The sequence below is a fragment of the Vicugna pacos genome, chromosome 8, assembly GCF_048564905.1.
Source record: "Vicugna pacos chromosome 8, VicPac4, whole genome shotgun sequence".
Classification (NCBI taxonomy): Eukaryota; Metazoa; Chordata; class Mammalia; order Artiodactyla; family Camelidae; genus Vicugna; species Vicugna pacos.
Genome location: NC_132994.1, coordinates 49,072,559 through 49,090,731, shown reverse-complemented (window position 1 = coordinate 49,090,731; position 18,173 = coordinate 49,072,559). Strand labels below are relative to the sequence as shown.

Genomic DNA, 18,173 nt, shown 5'->3' with positions numbered 1-18,173 from the left:
ACATTATACCATTACATGGCTCACCAGTTCCTTACTCACCCACGTGCGGATCAGTCCTTTTGCTTCAGAGCACTGAGTGGTAGCACCGAAGCAATAGCAGCTGCTGCAGCCAAGTGGGTTCTTGGCATCACGTCCGAATGTGCCAGGCCTGCACCTGTCACAGTGGACACCTTCCACATTCACCTGAAGAAGGATGAGAGTTCCTCAGAGTCCATTTGGTGAAGTTATGAGAGAAATAAACTCAAGAAGGAATAAAAATGCTTTATTACTAAGGATATTGTATATTGTTTTTTAAGTTTAAGCAGCATGTTTCCTACTATTGCACTGTGAGGAGTATGAGAATCATGAGAATTTCAAAAGTAGAATAAAAACACTGATTCTTAGACAGTGGTGTGATGCAAAGTTGTAAAAAAATAGGCGGGATATCAAAATATAGATTTATAAAATTATTATTGAATACTGTGCATACACTCATATAGCATGTATTAAATATGACTTATAATCATAATTATAATATGCAATAATGAAGCATTATTTTTGTCTAGGACTTTTAATGGCAGAAGCTGCTGTTTTCCTAAATTCTCAAGACTATTTAACAATCACTCCTCAGATTTCATCTTCTTGTTTCCTCGGTCCCTCTTTGCATAGACTTTTTCTTGAAAAGATATCTCTGAGACAGTCTTCACTGCATTTTTCCCTGGGATTGATTTTTCAGAAATATCTAAGGGGGAAAAAATCCTTCTTATCCTTTTTAATTGGCTGTTTTTCTACATCATTTAACAATATTAATGAGGGCTGAAATTTGCATATAGTCACTGTTTCTAATGTCGGTGTTTATACGTGATGAAATTTTACTAAACTTCCACAGCAGTAAATATATTTTTCAGTGTACAGCAATGGTGGATTAATTTGAGGAGAAATTTTTTTTAATATGGCTTATTATTTAGCAGTGATTTTCTCTGATGATGCTTAAGAGAACTGTCTTTTTTTTTCCCTCCCTAATTATTCTTGTTGAAGCAAAGTGAATATGTAAAGGCAAACTGAACTTCACTATTGAAAATAAATCACTTACACCAGCTAGAAAAATAGTTGGGTTTTGGATGAAAATAAATTCTTAAAAAGCAGTGCTGATCTGTATGCCAGATAAAAACTCTGTGTCTTGCAATGAATATCCGTCTGTCTGTTTGGCTTAACGACGCAGGAATAAATAACTGAATGAAGTTAAGACTCAGCAATGGAAATAGAATTGAGTGAGGTTTTTCCTTACTGAATTTCGGCAGTACATACCTTACAGGAACACTGCCCAGTCTGATCGACACAGGAGCACTTTTTAGTTTCTAAATCACAGGTTGAGTCATCAGTCCCTGGCAGGAAGCAGTCACAGGGATTACAGTGAGGGTAGTTCCAGTGACCTCGAATGCACTCTGTACATTTTGCACCAGAGAATTTTGGATGACAGTTGCATTGGCCCGTGTTTATATTGCACTGGAATTCCAAAGATCCTACCAAGCTGCAGTTACAAGCCTATGGAAGAGATAAAAACAGCAATGATTTAACACCATTTCATGGGAAGTCTCTTTAAATTTTAACTCTAATGTTTCTATGCTTCCATTAAACACATATTAATCCTGTGTCTGTTATATACTCTGTACTGTTCTGGGTTAGTCACTTGGGAAACATCAGTGAACATAATGTTAAAATTGCTTCCTGCATTTACTAAAATAGATGTGTCCAGAAAGCATAAAGCTATTGAATAGGAAAGAAACTGTGTTTTCTCTGTCTTTGCGGCAAGGATGACTTATGTATAGGTCTTCTTTAAACACTTCTTGTTTCAAAGATTGAACTTTAGACTCAGTCATTTTACCTTATCATTTCATCTTTACAGCATTTATAATGGAGGAGAGAAGTAATCATGTAAATATAACTCATTGGGATAAGCATGATATAATAAGGGAACTGCACAATGCCATGGGAACATAAAAAGCACCCCATCAATGTGGGGAAACCAGAGAGAGTTTAGAAGAGAAGTGACATCTCGGATGTTGTTTTTGAGAACTTAGTTTTATAGACAAGCCCGATTTGAAGTGCTTTGCTGCTGATCTTTTTTCTTTTTCCTAGTTAGACAGAATTTTCTCTTTATGTGATTTAAAATTTTGCTAGAATTTTTACAAGTTTGAGTCCTTTTATTAGTTTACTGAGATACGGCGAGTTCTTTCAGTTTGAGAACAAAATTGCTTTTTAATTCAATGCTATTCCTTTGATTTTGTTTTTGATCTTTACTTCTGTTCTAATTTTTCAATTTTCTTCTTCAGGATCACATATAATTCCTAAAGTACACCACTTTTGTCTGTCTGCCAAATCTATAATATACTAATGTCTTCTGTAGTCATTTCCCTATTTGTCTCTCAAGTTTATTCTCCATTTTATCCCTCCTATTTGACAAAATGAAAATTCTGTTGTATGTATATACCACCAATGCTTATTTTAATTACACTATTGCATTTTTAGCTTCTTTTCAATAATTTCTTTATTTCATCTCAGCAGCAGTCTTCACTTGCTGCTCATCCACATCTTTTCGTCTTCTGATCCTTAAGGCTTGCTGCTTCTGATTTACAGAGCTCATAGCTCCTTGCAATTTAATTAAAACTTGAGTGGATTTCTAAAATGTTTTTTAAGATCTTTAAATAAATCATTTTCAGAGATCAGCTGTGCCAGTGATCACTCTACTGTCTCTGAGCTCTAAACTCACTCCTCCTTGCCCTGCTTTGTGATATCATAGTTAGATCCTATGGACGTTCCTCTGTCCAAGCAGCAGAATGTTAGGCTTAGTCAATAGAGTGTCCTGGAGAGACCCAAATAAGGCCATAGTGATGGGAAGACACTTTGGTACTAGATTCTGGCTCTTCATTACCATCACCATCATTATTATTTAATTGTTTAGCACAGGAGCCCAGAGGCCCAGAAAGAATTCCAGCTGTGCCCTCAGGCCACTGTCTCCTCTGAGCAGCTTAGGTCTCCACACAAGCTCTGGCCATGGCTGCTTCTAAGTAGGTCCAGTATGCCCATATCCTTCAACAATGGTGGGCAGCTTTTATAGACTAGCACTTGCCCACAACCTCGGGCAAGTTTTTATTATTGTTTTTATTTAACTACCAGCAGGTGGTATGTTCCAGTGGTAGCCACACTCTGTTCAAATGTGTCTGAACTTAAGCCTTGCTGGGAGTGCAGAGCAGTAGGAGGTGGGGGGATACCCTCTCCTAGTCCTTGGTTCCTTTATTGTCTGCTCTCCATCACCCTAGAAGTAGTAGGGTTTTAATATCCCTCTTTTATCCATTTTAGTAACTAAAAGCATTTTACCAGTTAACAATTCTTTATATTCTATTTTCCCTGTTTAAATCAAGTCGGTACCACCTCTCTGTGTGTCTGAGTTTGTCACCACACAAATCTATGAACTGACTCTTTTGGGTGCTGCCCTATTATCCTTCTCAGATCTACAGCTCATAGGCATAGCAGCTTGCCAGACTCCAAGTATGGTTGGATCTCATTTCGCATTTCTCACATTTTCATTGCTCAGCTTAATTCTTACGTCCACCACTACTAGGGATATTCCTGCTTCTGCTCCTGCCAACATAAGTTTACTTATGAGACAACTGTTTCTAGGATATGATGTACAATCACCAGTTTCCCATCTATTACCTCTTTCCTGTCCAAATGTTTGATGAAGTAGTTTTCCAGATTCTGATATTAAAATATCACCTGGCCTTATTTTTGGTGTCTTTATGATGAAATATTTTTCTATGTCTTCATTGCAACCCAGTAAAAAGGCCTGCCATAGGAGATGCTACTAAAAGTTATTTTAACCCCAAAGATCTAAAATGTGATTGTTTATTCTACTACAAACATGGCCACAGTTTCCAAAGCACAGAACAAACCATTGCCATCTCCCCAATTAACTTGTCCTCATAGAACATCAGATGTAGAAAGAGAACTCAAAATAAGGAAGATTGACTTATTCACTTATATAATTTTTCCTTGACTCACTTAAACAAAGTTGGTCATAATCAGAAATAGAAAATTATGATATGTTATGGAACCTATAATCATGTAATAAATTTAAAAACTGCTCTATAAGATATTTAACTAAAATAAATGTCCTAGACCTTATTAACTAAAATAGCTGTCTTTAGACTTTAACTAAAATATGAAATGTCTGCTACTCAATTTATTATATAAAACTGAAGCATTAATTCTTAAAGCCCAGTCAACAATACAAATAGACATTGGGATCCTTCCAAATCAGGAAGCTTATTCAGGAAGATATAGTGGAGAATAAATGAGACCATTAACCATATGTTTAGATAGCACGATAGCCAACATCAAACTTAAATCATAATTAGATGTAATGTTTGTTTAGCAATGGAGGATTTATGCAGTGTTCCCCTGCTAGTGAAAGATGGCAGGTTTTGTATTCTACTTCAATAAAAGCTCAAATGATGTGCGTGCTCACACCTCAGCACAGAGAAATTATCCATGACACAGAGAAAGGAAAGCTATAAATCTCAAATCACTGTTCATCTAGATTAAAGTCATTCAAGTTTTTTAAATGGTAGATAAATGCTCATAAATATTTGTGAGGGCTCTGTGATTCTTTTTTTCTAATTGTTCATAATATGAAGTGTCTGGCTATTGAGAAATTTAGATTTTTAACAGTGGTTCAAAGTAATCAGAAATTTTCAGTCAACTTTAGTCAACATAATATTTATTCAAAGATTAGTAAATGTAATGATAATAAACATATAAATACTTAAAAAAAAATTCTGGTCTACATTCCATCCTGATTTACATCCTGAACATTAGGCATCAGCTTCAATTTCAGGAGTTTCATTAGAGTTTGTCCACATCATAGGATTCTGTAGGTAGCATGGGGCCCTCATAAGTTTCTATATGACTAATTCATAAGTCCATGGGATAGGGCAGATGCTTGAATTTGAGGTTGGAAGTGTAAAAATGTCAGTCAAAGAAACTTACAGCATTGTTCATACTCATCAAAAATCTTTGAAACTACTGAGAAATTTTTGTTTCCAAAATGTAGTTCTATGGACCTTCAAATTTAATAGTGCTGTCGACATTAGAAAAATGGGTGTTCTGCCTAGTGTTTAATCACATGTCTAACTGAAGTAATGTATTTGAAATTCCTTGAACCATCACCAATACTCTTGTTTTCTAAATCAGTGTGTTCTAGACCAGTGTATTCAAATATTTTATCATATATGTAAGAATAGTTATAGCTTACTTGTGAGCTAACTCAGTGGAAAAAAATAGTTTACATCTCTACAAAGCACTATGATGGAGTCAAACAGGCCACACTTGGTCATCATGTTTCAATATTTCTCAGTCTAACGTGATCAGTTGGAATGGCTCTCACTAACATCAAAAATGCCTGCATTTATTGCTCTTACATTTACAAAGTTCAGCCGTAATACTACCTGACCTCTACGTTGCACTAGGGGCACTAAAGAATATTCCTTCTTTTTAAATAGTCTCTTAGTTTTTATAGCACTTACATGGTTTATCTCCTCTCTTTTAATCTGTTAAACTACAAGACCAAAAGTAAAACACGCGAACAAATAAAATCAAGAGACAACGGTTTTCAGACATTGGGTAACAGGAAGCAAAGGACTGTGACTTTTGAGAGAAGGAAAACAAATGAGCTTGAACACAAAGGCAGTGTCTAGGCTGCAACCCAGAGAGGGAAAACTCATATAAAGTCCAATACTATAGCTGAGTTGAGAAACAGAGTAAAGTCTGGAGAAGCTGAGACAGTTAGAATTTATGGAGGGCAAATAGCATATGTGTCCAAAATTCTCTAGAGAGAACTCTAGAGATTTGCAGAGGGTTCCCTTGAGTCTTTGGCTGAGTACTGATATGTGCATACATGGACTGAAATTCTAAGATTGGGGGAAAAAGCACTGGAAGTCACAGGGTGAAAAACTCCTACAGCTCATAGAAAGCTTAATAATTCATATTCCCAACAGCCAGAGTGAACAAATAGTAATGTACTGGGTAGTGTTCTCAATGTACTTGACCTCTTAGTAGTAAGGCTAAATGATTCTGGGATTAAAGGCTGCTCTGGACCTTCTCTAATAAAACTTAAAAGCAAGCCTCAAACAATCAGTGAGTAACCTGATTGTCAGGATAAAGTTTAAAACTCTGTAAAGGAATAGAACAAAATCTAAGATGCAACAATAAAAATGTACAATATCTGGCATCTAAATAAAAATCAGCAGGCATGCAAAGAAGCAAGAAAATATAATTCATAACTAGGAAAATAATCAATCACAATAGGCATAATGTTGAAATAAAACAAATGATGGAATTAGCAGAAAACTTCTTTACAAAAGCCAATATTTATGAATGTTATAAACAAATTTTCTCAAGGATAAATGAAAAATGGTGGATATAAGGAGGAGAGAAATGAAAGATATAAAAAGATCCAAAAGGAAATTTTAAAGATGAAAAAGATAATATTTGAAATGAAAAAATACTAGCAACTGAATTAACAGAGTTGATATCACAAGAAAAAGAAAACAAGAATTTGAACAGCTAACAACAGAAATTATACAAATGAAAAGTATAGAAAATAGAAGAATGAACGAATAAACAAAATTTCAGTGAGCTGTGGAAAAATATAGTGGTCCAACACACACATAATGGGTTCCAGAAGAAGACAATGTGGTTGAAGAACAAAAAATAATCAAAGATATAATGGATGAAAAATTTCCAACTTTGATGAAAACTGAAACCCCACAAATCCAACATGTCCAAGTAAGACATGAGAAATAAATATAAGAAAATCACAAAAAGACAGCGCTATCAAATTGCTGAAAAACAGGATTTAGGATTATATATCCAGAAACAGTATCTTTGAAAAATGAAATGAAAATAAAGATCTTAACAATAAAAATCGAAAGAATCATTGTAAGCAGACCTGAAATATCAGAAATAACAACAATTGTTAGGAAAGTAGTTAAATTATTACAGTTGCAGTTAATGGATGAGGAAAAATGTTATGAAATAGAAATTTGGCTGTACCAAAGGAGTCAAGTGCACTGGAATTGACACTTCTATAGAAAAACAGAAAATAAATTTTTCCCCCTTAGAAAAAAATAATTGACAATTTAATCAAAATCTTCTGATTACACTGCTGTATACATAGCACACAGAAGTACAATATGTGACAATAACATAAAGATAAAAAAGAAAATTAGAGGTTTACTCTTGTAAGGTTCTTATGCTAAATTACTAAATAAATAAATAACCCTAATTATTGCCCCTGCCAAAAAAAAACTTTAAAAAATGTATTCTACAAAACTACTAATTGGGAAAAAAGAATAGCTATATGAATATCAGAAAAGAGTGCACTTCAGAACAAGGACTATTACCCTGGATAAACAGGTACATTTCATAATGATAAAGGCAACTTTTCCAAAAGAATAATCCTACATGAGTAGACATCTAATATCACTGCTCCACAATACATGAGTTAAACCCTGACAGAACTGAAAGAAGAAACAGATTACAAGTATAGCTCAGCACCCTCAGTTATCAAGAGAATATGCAGACATAAAAATCATGAAGGATAATTGACTTTTATAGAAGATTTTATCCGACACCAGAATATACTTTATTTTCAAGACTACATGTTAATAAATGAAAATGGACACAATTCTGAGACATAAAACCAAGCTCTATATATTCAAAAGGACTAATATAATACAAATTATGTTCTCAGACCAATACAGAATGAAACTAGACAACAATAACAGAAAGATATATTGAAAACTCTTAAATATTTGGAAATTAAACAATATACTTCTAAACAATCCATGGATCAAAATAAAATAAATAAGAATATTTTAAACAATGAAAATGAATCACAACATACCAAAATGTGTGGGAAGCAATAAAAATAGTGCCTGGAAGGAAATTTATAATATTAAGTGCTCATAGTAGTGAAAAAGATAGATCTCAAGTCAATTATCTAAGTTTTTACCTTAAGGAACATGGAACACAAGAGCAAATTAACTTGAAAGTAAGCAAAAGGAAGGAAAGTTAAACCTTTTAAAAACATTCCTCCATTCAGTTCATTTAATATACGTTACTAAGTTTATTAAATTGTTCAGTTTATTCCTATAATATTATTTTAATGTCTATAGGATCTATATGTATGTCCCTTTTATGTGATTTTATTTGTTTCTTCTCTCTTTTTTTCTTGATTAATCTTAGAGTATTATCAACTTCATTAATCATTCTGAAGAACCAGTTTTGGGCTTCACTGACTTTTCTGGAGTATTTTTGTTTTCTATTTCATTGATTATGCAAACTGTTTCAGAAATCACGAGGTGGGAATACTTCCTAATCTTTTTCATGAGGCTAGCAATACACCAATACAAAAACTGGAAAATAATACTACCAAAAATATAAACCAATGTTCCTTATAAACATAGATCCAAAAACCACTAACAAAATTCTAGCAAGCATAATCCAAAATAATTTAAAAAGAATAATTCCCTGTGATCAAGCAAGATTTATCTGAGGATTACAAAGTTGGATCAACATTTGAAAATCAATAAATATGATTCACTATGTTAACAGCTTAAAAAGAAAAATCATATGATCATCTCAATAGATGCAGAAAATGCACTTGACAAAGTTGAGCACACATTCCTGATAAAAGTTCTCTGCAACCTAGGAACATGAGAAACATCCTCAAACTGATAAAGAGCAACTATAAATAAAATATAGCTAATATCAATCTTACTTATGTTTTAATTAAAGACAATGCTTTCTACTTAACATAAGGAATGAGGCAAAGAGGTTTGCTCCAACCTCTTCTAGTTAACAGCTGACTGCATAGGTCAAGAAAATGAAATAAAAATTATATGGATTGGAGAGGAGGAAGTAGAACTCAACTTGCAGATGACACTATGGTCTACATAGAAAATCCTAGAACTAATAAGCTTAGCAAAACTACAGTATGGAAGGTCCCTGTATAAAAATAATTGTTTCTTCTATTCTAGCAACAAACAGCTGGAAATGGAAATGGAAATGGAACAAATAATAGTATTTGCGTAAAAAATATGAAATACTTAATGATAAATTTAACAATGCATATGCAAGTTTGCATACCCAAAACTATAAAACATTACTGAGAAAAATTATAAAAACTTAACTAAATGGAAAATTATGCCATGTTCATACATTGGAAGATCTGATGTTCTTAAAATGCCAATTTTCCTCCAAATTGGCCTACAGATTAATGCAATCCCAATCAGATCTTAGCAGGCTTTTTGATAAAGAAATTGAGAAGCTAAGTTGTCAATTTATATAATGATTTAAATTTGCAATTGAAAATGCAATGAATTTAATGTAGTCAAATGCTATTGGAAATGAAGAGCAAGGTTGGAAAGCTTACAGCACCTAATTTCACAGCTTTCTAGAAAGCTAGTGTTCAAGACAGTGTGGTATTAGCATAAGGATAGGCATAAATCAGTGCAACAGACTAGAGTCTAGAAATGTGTGGACACACACATGGCCAATTTATCTTGACAAAGGGCTCAAAGTATCTCAATGGGGGAAAAGATAACCTTTTCAACAATTGGTGTTGGATAAATTGGATATCCAGAAAAAAGTGAATTTTGAACATTACTTCACACTATATTTAAAAATTAATATTGAAAATAGAACATGGACCTAAAATTTAGACATAAAACTGTGAAACCTCTTGAAGAAAACACAGGAGAAATATCTTTAGACCTTAACTTAACATACAGCTCTTAGAACATAAAAAGCATGAACCATGGAAGAAAAAGATAATAAACCAGTCTTTATAAAAATTAGATAAAGATATTGTAGGGGAAGTAAAAAGTAAGCCATACACTGGAAGGAAACAGTTGCAGAACTAGATTTATTAAAGAACTATTATCCAGAATATATAAAGAATTCTTACAACTTATTACTAAGAAAACAAACAACCCAAAATAAAAATGGGCAAAGGATTTGAATAGACACTTCACCCAAAAAGATATCTAAATGACAAATAAATAAAATTGTTTTCAATGTCATAGGACATTAAAGAAATGCAAATATATGAATACACACCCAACTGAATGCTAAAAATTACAAAGACTTAGAATCCTGAGCATTGGAAAGGATGTAGTGTTCTTAGGAAGTGAAGCAAAAATATATCTACATATATACTTTTAACTTCTACATTAATGGTCACAGCAAAATTATTCATAATAGGTCCAAACTGGAAGTGATGCAAATGTCCATCAAATGGTAAATGAATAAGCAACTCATAGTATATCATACAATGAAAAATTATTAAACACTTAAAAAGAACAAACTACTGATATATGCAACAGTACAGATGAACTACAAATGGATTATACTAAGCAGAGGAAGCCAGACTAAAAATAATCCCCCAAAACCGACAAATAAAAAACCCTCTAAACAACAACATGGAGTATGATTCTATTCATAAAAAGCATGAACCATGGAAGAAGATAATAACTAGGCTTTATAAAATTAGATAAAGGTATTGTAGGGGAAGTACAAAGTAAGCCATCTGCTAGGAGAAAATATGGATATGAACTGCAGAAATGGCAACTATGTATATGAACTTGTAGAAATGGCAAAACTACAGTGATTGAAAAAGAGTAGTTTCTTGACACTGTTTCGTAGGGTAGGGGGTAAGTAGAGTGCAGTGGAGCACAAGCGGTGGTTATACAACTCTAATCATTGATCAAAACTCGTCACTTTAAGTAAGTGAACTGTCTATCACTAACGTCTCGCAAAAAGCTGACAAAAACACTGAATTTATTACCTTTCCTTTTTGAACTTGCATCTCCTCCTATAATCCCTCTAATAGTAAATGACACCATCGCCTACCCTGCTGTAAAGTAAAACTCGGCAGTCCTCCTTAAGCCTTCTCTTTTCTATCCCCTAAACAGATGAGTTCACCAGGCCATACCAGTATGAAAGTTCTGTAACTTAGCCTGCCCCCTAAATGCTAAATGTTTGTGAATGATCATTGACTAGATCCAAACTTCTGTCACCTCTCACTAATATTTCTGCAACAGCCTTGCAAGTAACCTTCTACCCTGATGCTATATAGATTTCTCTAAATGTGAGTGTGGGCATGCTACTTTCTATGGTCCACTCATGGGGAAAAAATGGGGATTTCGTGTAAGGTAAAGGTTGTTTATAAGACTCTTCAGAATCCTCTCAATTACGTCCTGAAAACTGAGACCTAGGTATAATTCGGGGGAAATTCCTATACATTTTTGGCAAATTCCTTTAATTAGTTCCTAATTTCCTTGTACTTTGTAGGTAAATTTTATTGTGTGTAGGTATGAAGTTACAGATGTTTCTGATTTTATTACAGAACTTTCTATTCTTTTTCCTTTTTTTTCCTAAGTGTCATGGATGAAGCTGCATAAATGTGTACATATTTTACCATCTTTTCTGCAAGTAAAATGTAAGATACTGACCAATACCTGCAATCACACTATAGTGATAGTTCTATATTATTTTATAATATAACATTGGCTTTTGAAATCCTTGACTACAGAGCCCTACCAAAATAGAAATCCCTAAAAGACATTATCAGATGAAATAAGCAATCGTCTCACCTTACAACCAGTTGTAATGCTGTGGCCCCAGGTATTAGGTGCACATCTAGAACATTTCTCTCCAATGGTATTGGGAGGGCAGATGCATCGACCAGTCGTTGGGTCACAATTGTTACCCAGATGGGAACAGTCACAAGCTTCACAGGTGAAAGGATAAAAAAAAAGTTAAAATTTGACATAAAGTGTTGAGTTTTATATTTGTGGGTTTTTTTGTGTGTGATTTGTGTTATTTTCCATACTATGGTTAAAGATTCTTGAAAATAAAAACTCATTCTTTTTTATATCATAGTACAGTGTATTTCAGAAGGGTTGTTCAATAAAGATATACTGAATTTAATTTAAAATTTTAAAAGGTAAAACATTTTTAGCTTTTCAACTAAGGATAAAGAGAACTGATGTATCAGATTCCCTGTTAACTGTATTACCTTATATTTAGATACCATCAAGGTTAGAATATTGTTTCTATATTTATTTCAAGTTCATAACTAATTTTTTTGTGCTGTATAGATTAATATTTCATTCCTGTAGATGCCTCAGATTTGCAATAAAAACCAATGAGCTTAATAAGCTTCCTAAATTCAGTATATCATGTATTTAGTTATAAATGACACTCATTCAGTTTTGCAAATATTTTATAATAGTTGAATCACAGAAATATATATATAATATATAAAATATATATATAATACATATATATATATAAAGGTTGTTTTTTAAATTTAAGTATAGTAAGTTTACAATGTTGTGTCAATTTCTGGTGTACAATGTAATGTTTCAGTCATATATATATATTCTTTTTCATAGTCTTTGGTTACTACAATATGTTGAATATTGCTTCCTGTGCTATACAGTAGAAACTTGTTGCTTATCTATTTTATATATAGTAGTTAGTATCTGTAAATCTCAAACTTCCAATTTATCCCTTCCCATCCCTTTCCCCTCTGGTAATCGTAAGTCTGTTTCCTACGTCTGTGGGTCTGTTTCTATTTTGTAAATAAGTTCATTTGTGTATTTTAAAAAGTTTTTTTTTGAGTTTCATTTACCATCTGCCTTATTTCTTTTCAATGGATTTTGGTTTTTAGCTATGATACAATACATGAAGACTACAAACATCCTTATTCATTGTACTTCCTTAAAGAATGCAAAAATAAGATTTGAAGAAAGTAAAAAAAGATTTGAGAAGACCTTCAAAGCCATCCAAGACAAGGAATGTATGCCACTTATTAGCTGTAGTTGACTCAGTTGCTGAGTATATTTTAGCAGCATTTCAAATAAAAAAGGGAAAGAGAAAAATACCATCAAACACTCAGATTCAAATAGGAGAATAATGTTATAAGAAAATTTTTAATTAGTTATATGATGATCAAATCTTTTTAAAAAATACATTTAGGCTATTTGGTTAAGTTCACCTTTTAAGGGATCACAATCATCATTGCTTACAAAATTACATCCAAGCTGTGAAAAATGTTTAGCACAATATTTGACATAAACACCAAATAAATGTTAGCCATTGTTTTCATTATTATCATTGGTAATTTTAAGCCAAAGGATTTATTTTATATACACCATTTATTAAGAAGAAAAATTGTTCACATTATGTTTAAATTTATGTGCTAAAAATTATCTTGGAACAGTCATTACTTGCAAACAGAAATTCTCTAATTAGTTACTCATTGGAATCATAACACTGACTAGGAACAAGACTTGAGTAACTAGCTAGTTTTCCCTGCCAAAATGAAATGCTTAGCACAACTGATAATATTCATAAAGAAATGGGATGATAATAATAAACACTCACTTAGCACTTAAGTCCCAGGCATTACTCTAAGTATATTACAGCCATTAACTCAACTAATTCTTACAAAAACCCACTGAGGTAGATACTATTATTTTCTTGACTTAATAGATGAATTTTGCAGAGGGACAGTGAGACCAGGTCACTCAGTAAAGATCACATAACTAATTGCTGGTGGAGTCACTAAACAAATCCAAGCTCTTTGTGGGAGTCATGCTCTCAACCATAATGCTATCCTGCCTGTTTTGTACTTTGTTTCTGTTCTGCTTCTCTGGGTTAGAATGCTGCTTAGTCTGCATTTCTAAAATGTTCCCACCATTTAATAATCTTAAATAATGTTTTTGTTATTTATAATTTCTGGTAGCGGATAGATCTGAATGTATAGTACTTTCTCATCAATTCATATGAAGTGAAAATGTTAGTGAGAATTGGATTTAAAAAAACAAAATATATTTTAAAATGCACCTGCAAAATTTTTAATATATACAATATTGGCATAGAGACCTCCACAGGTTCTTAGAAGATCTACAATTATAACATTCAGAATAACTTATAATGGCTTCATTTATATAAAAACTGTATATCAAAAGTGGTTGAGATTATCTGAAAGGCACTGGTTTTTAAAATAAGTTTAAATATTATTCTTGCCACTTCTCACATAAATTTGCTGCAGTAGTCAATAATAACGTCTTAATCTTGCTGTCTATTTATTCTGGTGCTGAGAGTGTGGGAGTATCATCAATGTCGAATTAGTGAATTTAGTAAACAAGGGTAACATTCAATCTAGTGGCCGTTGGAATAGGGGTCAATTCCAAATTAGTGACTATTAAGTTAAGTCCAATGTTCAATCTGTACTTTCATCTGTAGCATGCTAATTTCTATTTTCTTAATTCAGGATTTTGTAGGAAGACTGTAGCTGGACATGAGAACACTGCTTGAGGGAATCATGGCTAGAAACCCCTGCTTGCATTTTCCCATGAACTAGCAAGTATCTAGAGCCAATCTATTTCTCTCAGAACATCACAGTTTTCAAGGCACCTGGCAGTAGATGAAAACATATATATTTTTTGGTACCAGAAAAAGATATTAAGTTCCCTGATCCTTGACCAATTTTGCAATAGGAAAAGGAAAAGTTGAACTGTATTAGCTTGGGACTAAAGTTTAAACTGAGATAACACGGGCACCAGAAAAACTGAACATCTGACATCCAAGCTGCGGTAGCCTTTTGAATGAATGACTGAACAGAGGTCACAGATAGGAAAGGAGACAGCAGAACTGGGGTCTGCTGATGGGTTTTTATCGAGTACTTGCAAACACAGTTATTTACAGGGCAATGTTTCAAATTGTGATGTGTTTCATGTAGTTTATTTAAAATAAATACATATTACATGTTAGATTAAATACTTTTTGTATCATACGCTCGTTGCCAAGGTGCATTTCCTTCCATCTCTAGCAACCCTATATAACAAGTTGTTACGGACGCCTAAACACCAAAACCAGACAATGAATGCGTAGGGCTTAGTCTTATTTACAGACCTGTGCATCCTCCTTCTTGGAAGTTGAAATAGCCGTGAGCACAGCGGTCACATTTCTTTCCTGTTACTCCAGGTTGGCACCAACATTGACCACTCTCTTCACAGTCGAATGATTTAGACCCAAAGGAGTTGCAGTTGCAGGGAACACACCCCGTTGCCGATTGGAGGCCAAAGGTTTCAGGCTGGCACAGAAAAGGCAGGAGAAAAATTACATTTAAATCAATAATGCACAATGGAACAAGATGCACAGTAAGATCAGGCGGGAAAAGAGGAGCCTGTGGGTTATCAAGGTGCTTCAGTGGTGACAATTGGGTTGCCATTTAATCTAATAGGCCTTTTCTACAGTGTCTACGAGAAAAGTTCACTTCGAAATCGCACTGAGATTACTGGCAGAACGAGGGCACTATCATCCAGTCTTATTATTCTCACCAGCCTTTCCCTATACTTCCCAAGATTCTAATGGCAATGTGTACATAAGCTAGGATGGCATTTCTATTTAATTAAAATGTTTTCATGCTTCCTTCTTAATACTCTAAATCGATTACTTTCAGATCTCATTAAGTTCTTTTACTTGGTAAAAATATTTTCAGTATTATTGGCCAGTAGCCTAAAGTTAAATCATTATTCCTCTAAATATTTGACCTAATTTTTTGGTCATACATCCGTAACTACTTCCAATCATCACTATCGGGCTCACATTGTAAATATAACTCTTAGCTTATGCCTATAGTGACAAAATAATTGGTCTGACTAACATTTAGTTTCTTGGGTTTCAACCTAACAACCAAAATTGACTTGTGAGAGCACATATCAAAGTACCAGATTAGGCAGATGAAGGAGAACTTTTATTCTCTGATGAGTTATTCATATGCACATATCTTATCTATTTGTAAGAAATAACCTTCCATGGTCATGCATTACTGGCTTTGGCTGACTTTCTGGAAATACATGTTATCAGACCTAGAGTGAGTCTGTTAGAAAATGCGATGGATTAAAAATCACTCCTGCTAGAAAAATGAAAAGCACATATCCTACTTAAAGTATGTCAGGGCTGTCTTTTAAACAAGTTTGTCACATTATTATGATATTTTAATCTGGGAAATTAGCCTCAGTAATTACTTCTTTGTAAAACTAATTCCTATTTTGGAAAATTAGACTTAATAATTACTCCTTGGTAAAAATAAATCTTGCTATTTAATGTGAGCCACCCAAAGAGAAATGAATAAGCCCCATTATGCATTTTTGCCATTATTTTTAACAGTATCAAAAGTAAGTCCTGGAAAACAAAATCACACTGAAAATAAGTCTTTTTAAATGACTGTAGCTAAGAATAGTTTTGTTTTTCAAATGTAAATGGGTTGATTAAGTTTGATAATCATTTTAACCTTTATATTTACTGTTGACTTTATTTTTATTTCTAGTTAATTCCAGTTTCACTATATAATTGAAGAAGAAGGTGTGCATCGCTTCTAATAAATGACCTAACACTTGCTTTTGAAATTATATTTAGTTATAAGAAAAAAATAAAACATCGTATTTTTGTTCCTAAAAACCAATTCAATATACAATTCTAAATACCCAGCCTAGAAAAATAATCAGAAATTGGGAAAATGGTTAAAGTACAAACATACCCATTATGATATTATTTATTATAGTGAGTAACTGTAGAGGCATTTAAATGTTCAATGTTAGAGAAAAAGTTGAATAAATTAAATTATGATACATTCATGTTATGAAATGATATGCAATCATTAAACTCCTGTTTTTGAAGCAGTTTTAACGATATGAATATGCTTAGCATATAGCACAAGTAAAATCTCAATAAACAGTATACAAAATTATATTTATACTACAATTCTAATTACATACCCATAAAGACACACATACCACCCAGACACACACAAAGAGCAACATATATACACAGAAAAAAGACCAGAACATTATATACTAAAGCATTTTTTAAAGTAGTATTTTGCATTTGTCCTTATATCCTAAATTTTCTGATTTAGTATTTGAATCATAGAGATAGCAGTTTCCATTCATCTTTATTTCCTAAGTTTGCCTCATTTAGCATATCTGTAAATCTCTATATACCTTTAATGGTTAAATCAATAAAATATTAAATGAACTTTCAAATCATTACTTATTTAAAAAATTCCACAGTTGATTATGTAAAGAAATATGTAAGAAGTAATGTCTTTACCACACTTTTCAAATATTTAACTAATGCAGTTTTAAAGCCTAAGTTACACCAAAACAAATTCTACAAGAATCCAGTGATAAAATGTTAATAAATTGGTGTTCAGAAATTTATTTCACAGATTAGGCAAAGCCCTGTAGTAAACAAATTTAAGGAACAAACATTCTTATTAATTGAGATTAACAAAGTAAAACATACATGGAAGGAAGTGCCTGTTCAGTCTCAGTGGGAAGTTTTACTCTCATTTGGGGTAATAATAAAAACTAGCACTTACATGTTATGCTTGCTGTGTGCCTGACACTGTTCTAAAGTCTTTACAAATACGAATTCATTTAAATTCTCAAGACATCCTGGAAGTTAGTTATTACAATATTTTACAGAGTGGTGAAACTGAGGCACAGAAAGGTCAAGTAATTGTGGAGTCAGGATTCCAAAACAGCCAGCCTGGCTTCAGAGTCTGTGCTCTTAACTCTCACATATACTGCCTCACAGGAGAAATGGTCTCAGGACAAAACAGCACTCCATACATAAGTGCTGTAGGATATGTAAGAAAAGGACATGAATCAGGGTTAAAATTCTGCCAAATTTTTATTTTGGAGACACATTGATCCGTTACTGTCCCTTTCTTTTACTTTTAATGTATGCATTTATTTCTGAAAAACATACTCTCTTTTAAAGATGTCTTCACTGAATAACAATAGTAATAATAACAGTAATAACACTCAACATTTACCAAGAACTCTGCAGATGGATGTCTTCTGAGTTGTTCTCGTGACAACTCAGAAACAGTCATGGAGGTGCCTGGACTGGTCCCTGCACTGGGAGTGTCTCTGATTAATAAGCCCAGCTTGCTTCCACTCGTTTGGATCCACTCAAGGAGCTCAGAGCAAGTCACACTTCTCCTAGTCAATGACTGGTGCACTGAAGTACTAAAATCTTCCTGCTCA

At 33.2% G+C, this 18,173-nt stretch overlaps 1 protein-coding gene across 1 annotated transcript in view; it reads right to left on the bottom strand.

The window, feature by feature from the left end:
* The window catches only part of LAMA2 (laminin subunit alpha 2), a 518,385-nt gene that overhangs the window by 179,611 nt on the left and 320,601 nt on the right, over window positions 1-18,173 (bottom strand). The window contains exons 21-24 of the mRNA XM_072965855.1: window positions 15,028-15,208; window positions 11,697-11,833; window positions 1,288-1,524; window positions 40-183 (exon numbers count right to left, since the gene is read on the bottom strand). Coding sequence (XP_072821956.1) covers window positions 40-183; window positions 1,288-1,524; window positions 11,697-11,833; window positions 15,028-15,208 — 699 coding nt within the window. The remainder of the gene's footprint in view (window positions 1-39; window positions 184-1,287; window positions 1,525-11,696; window positions 11,834-15,027; window positions 15,209-18,173) is intronic.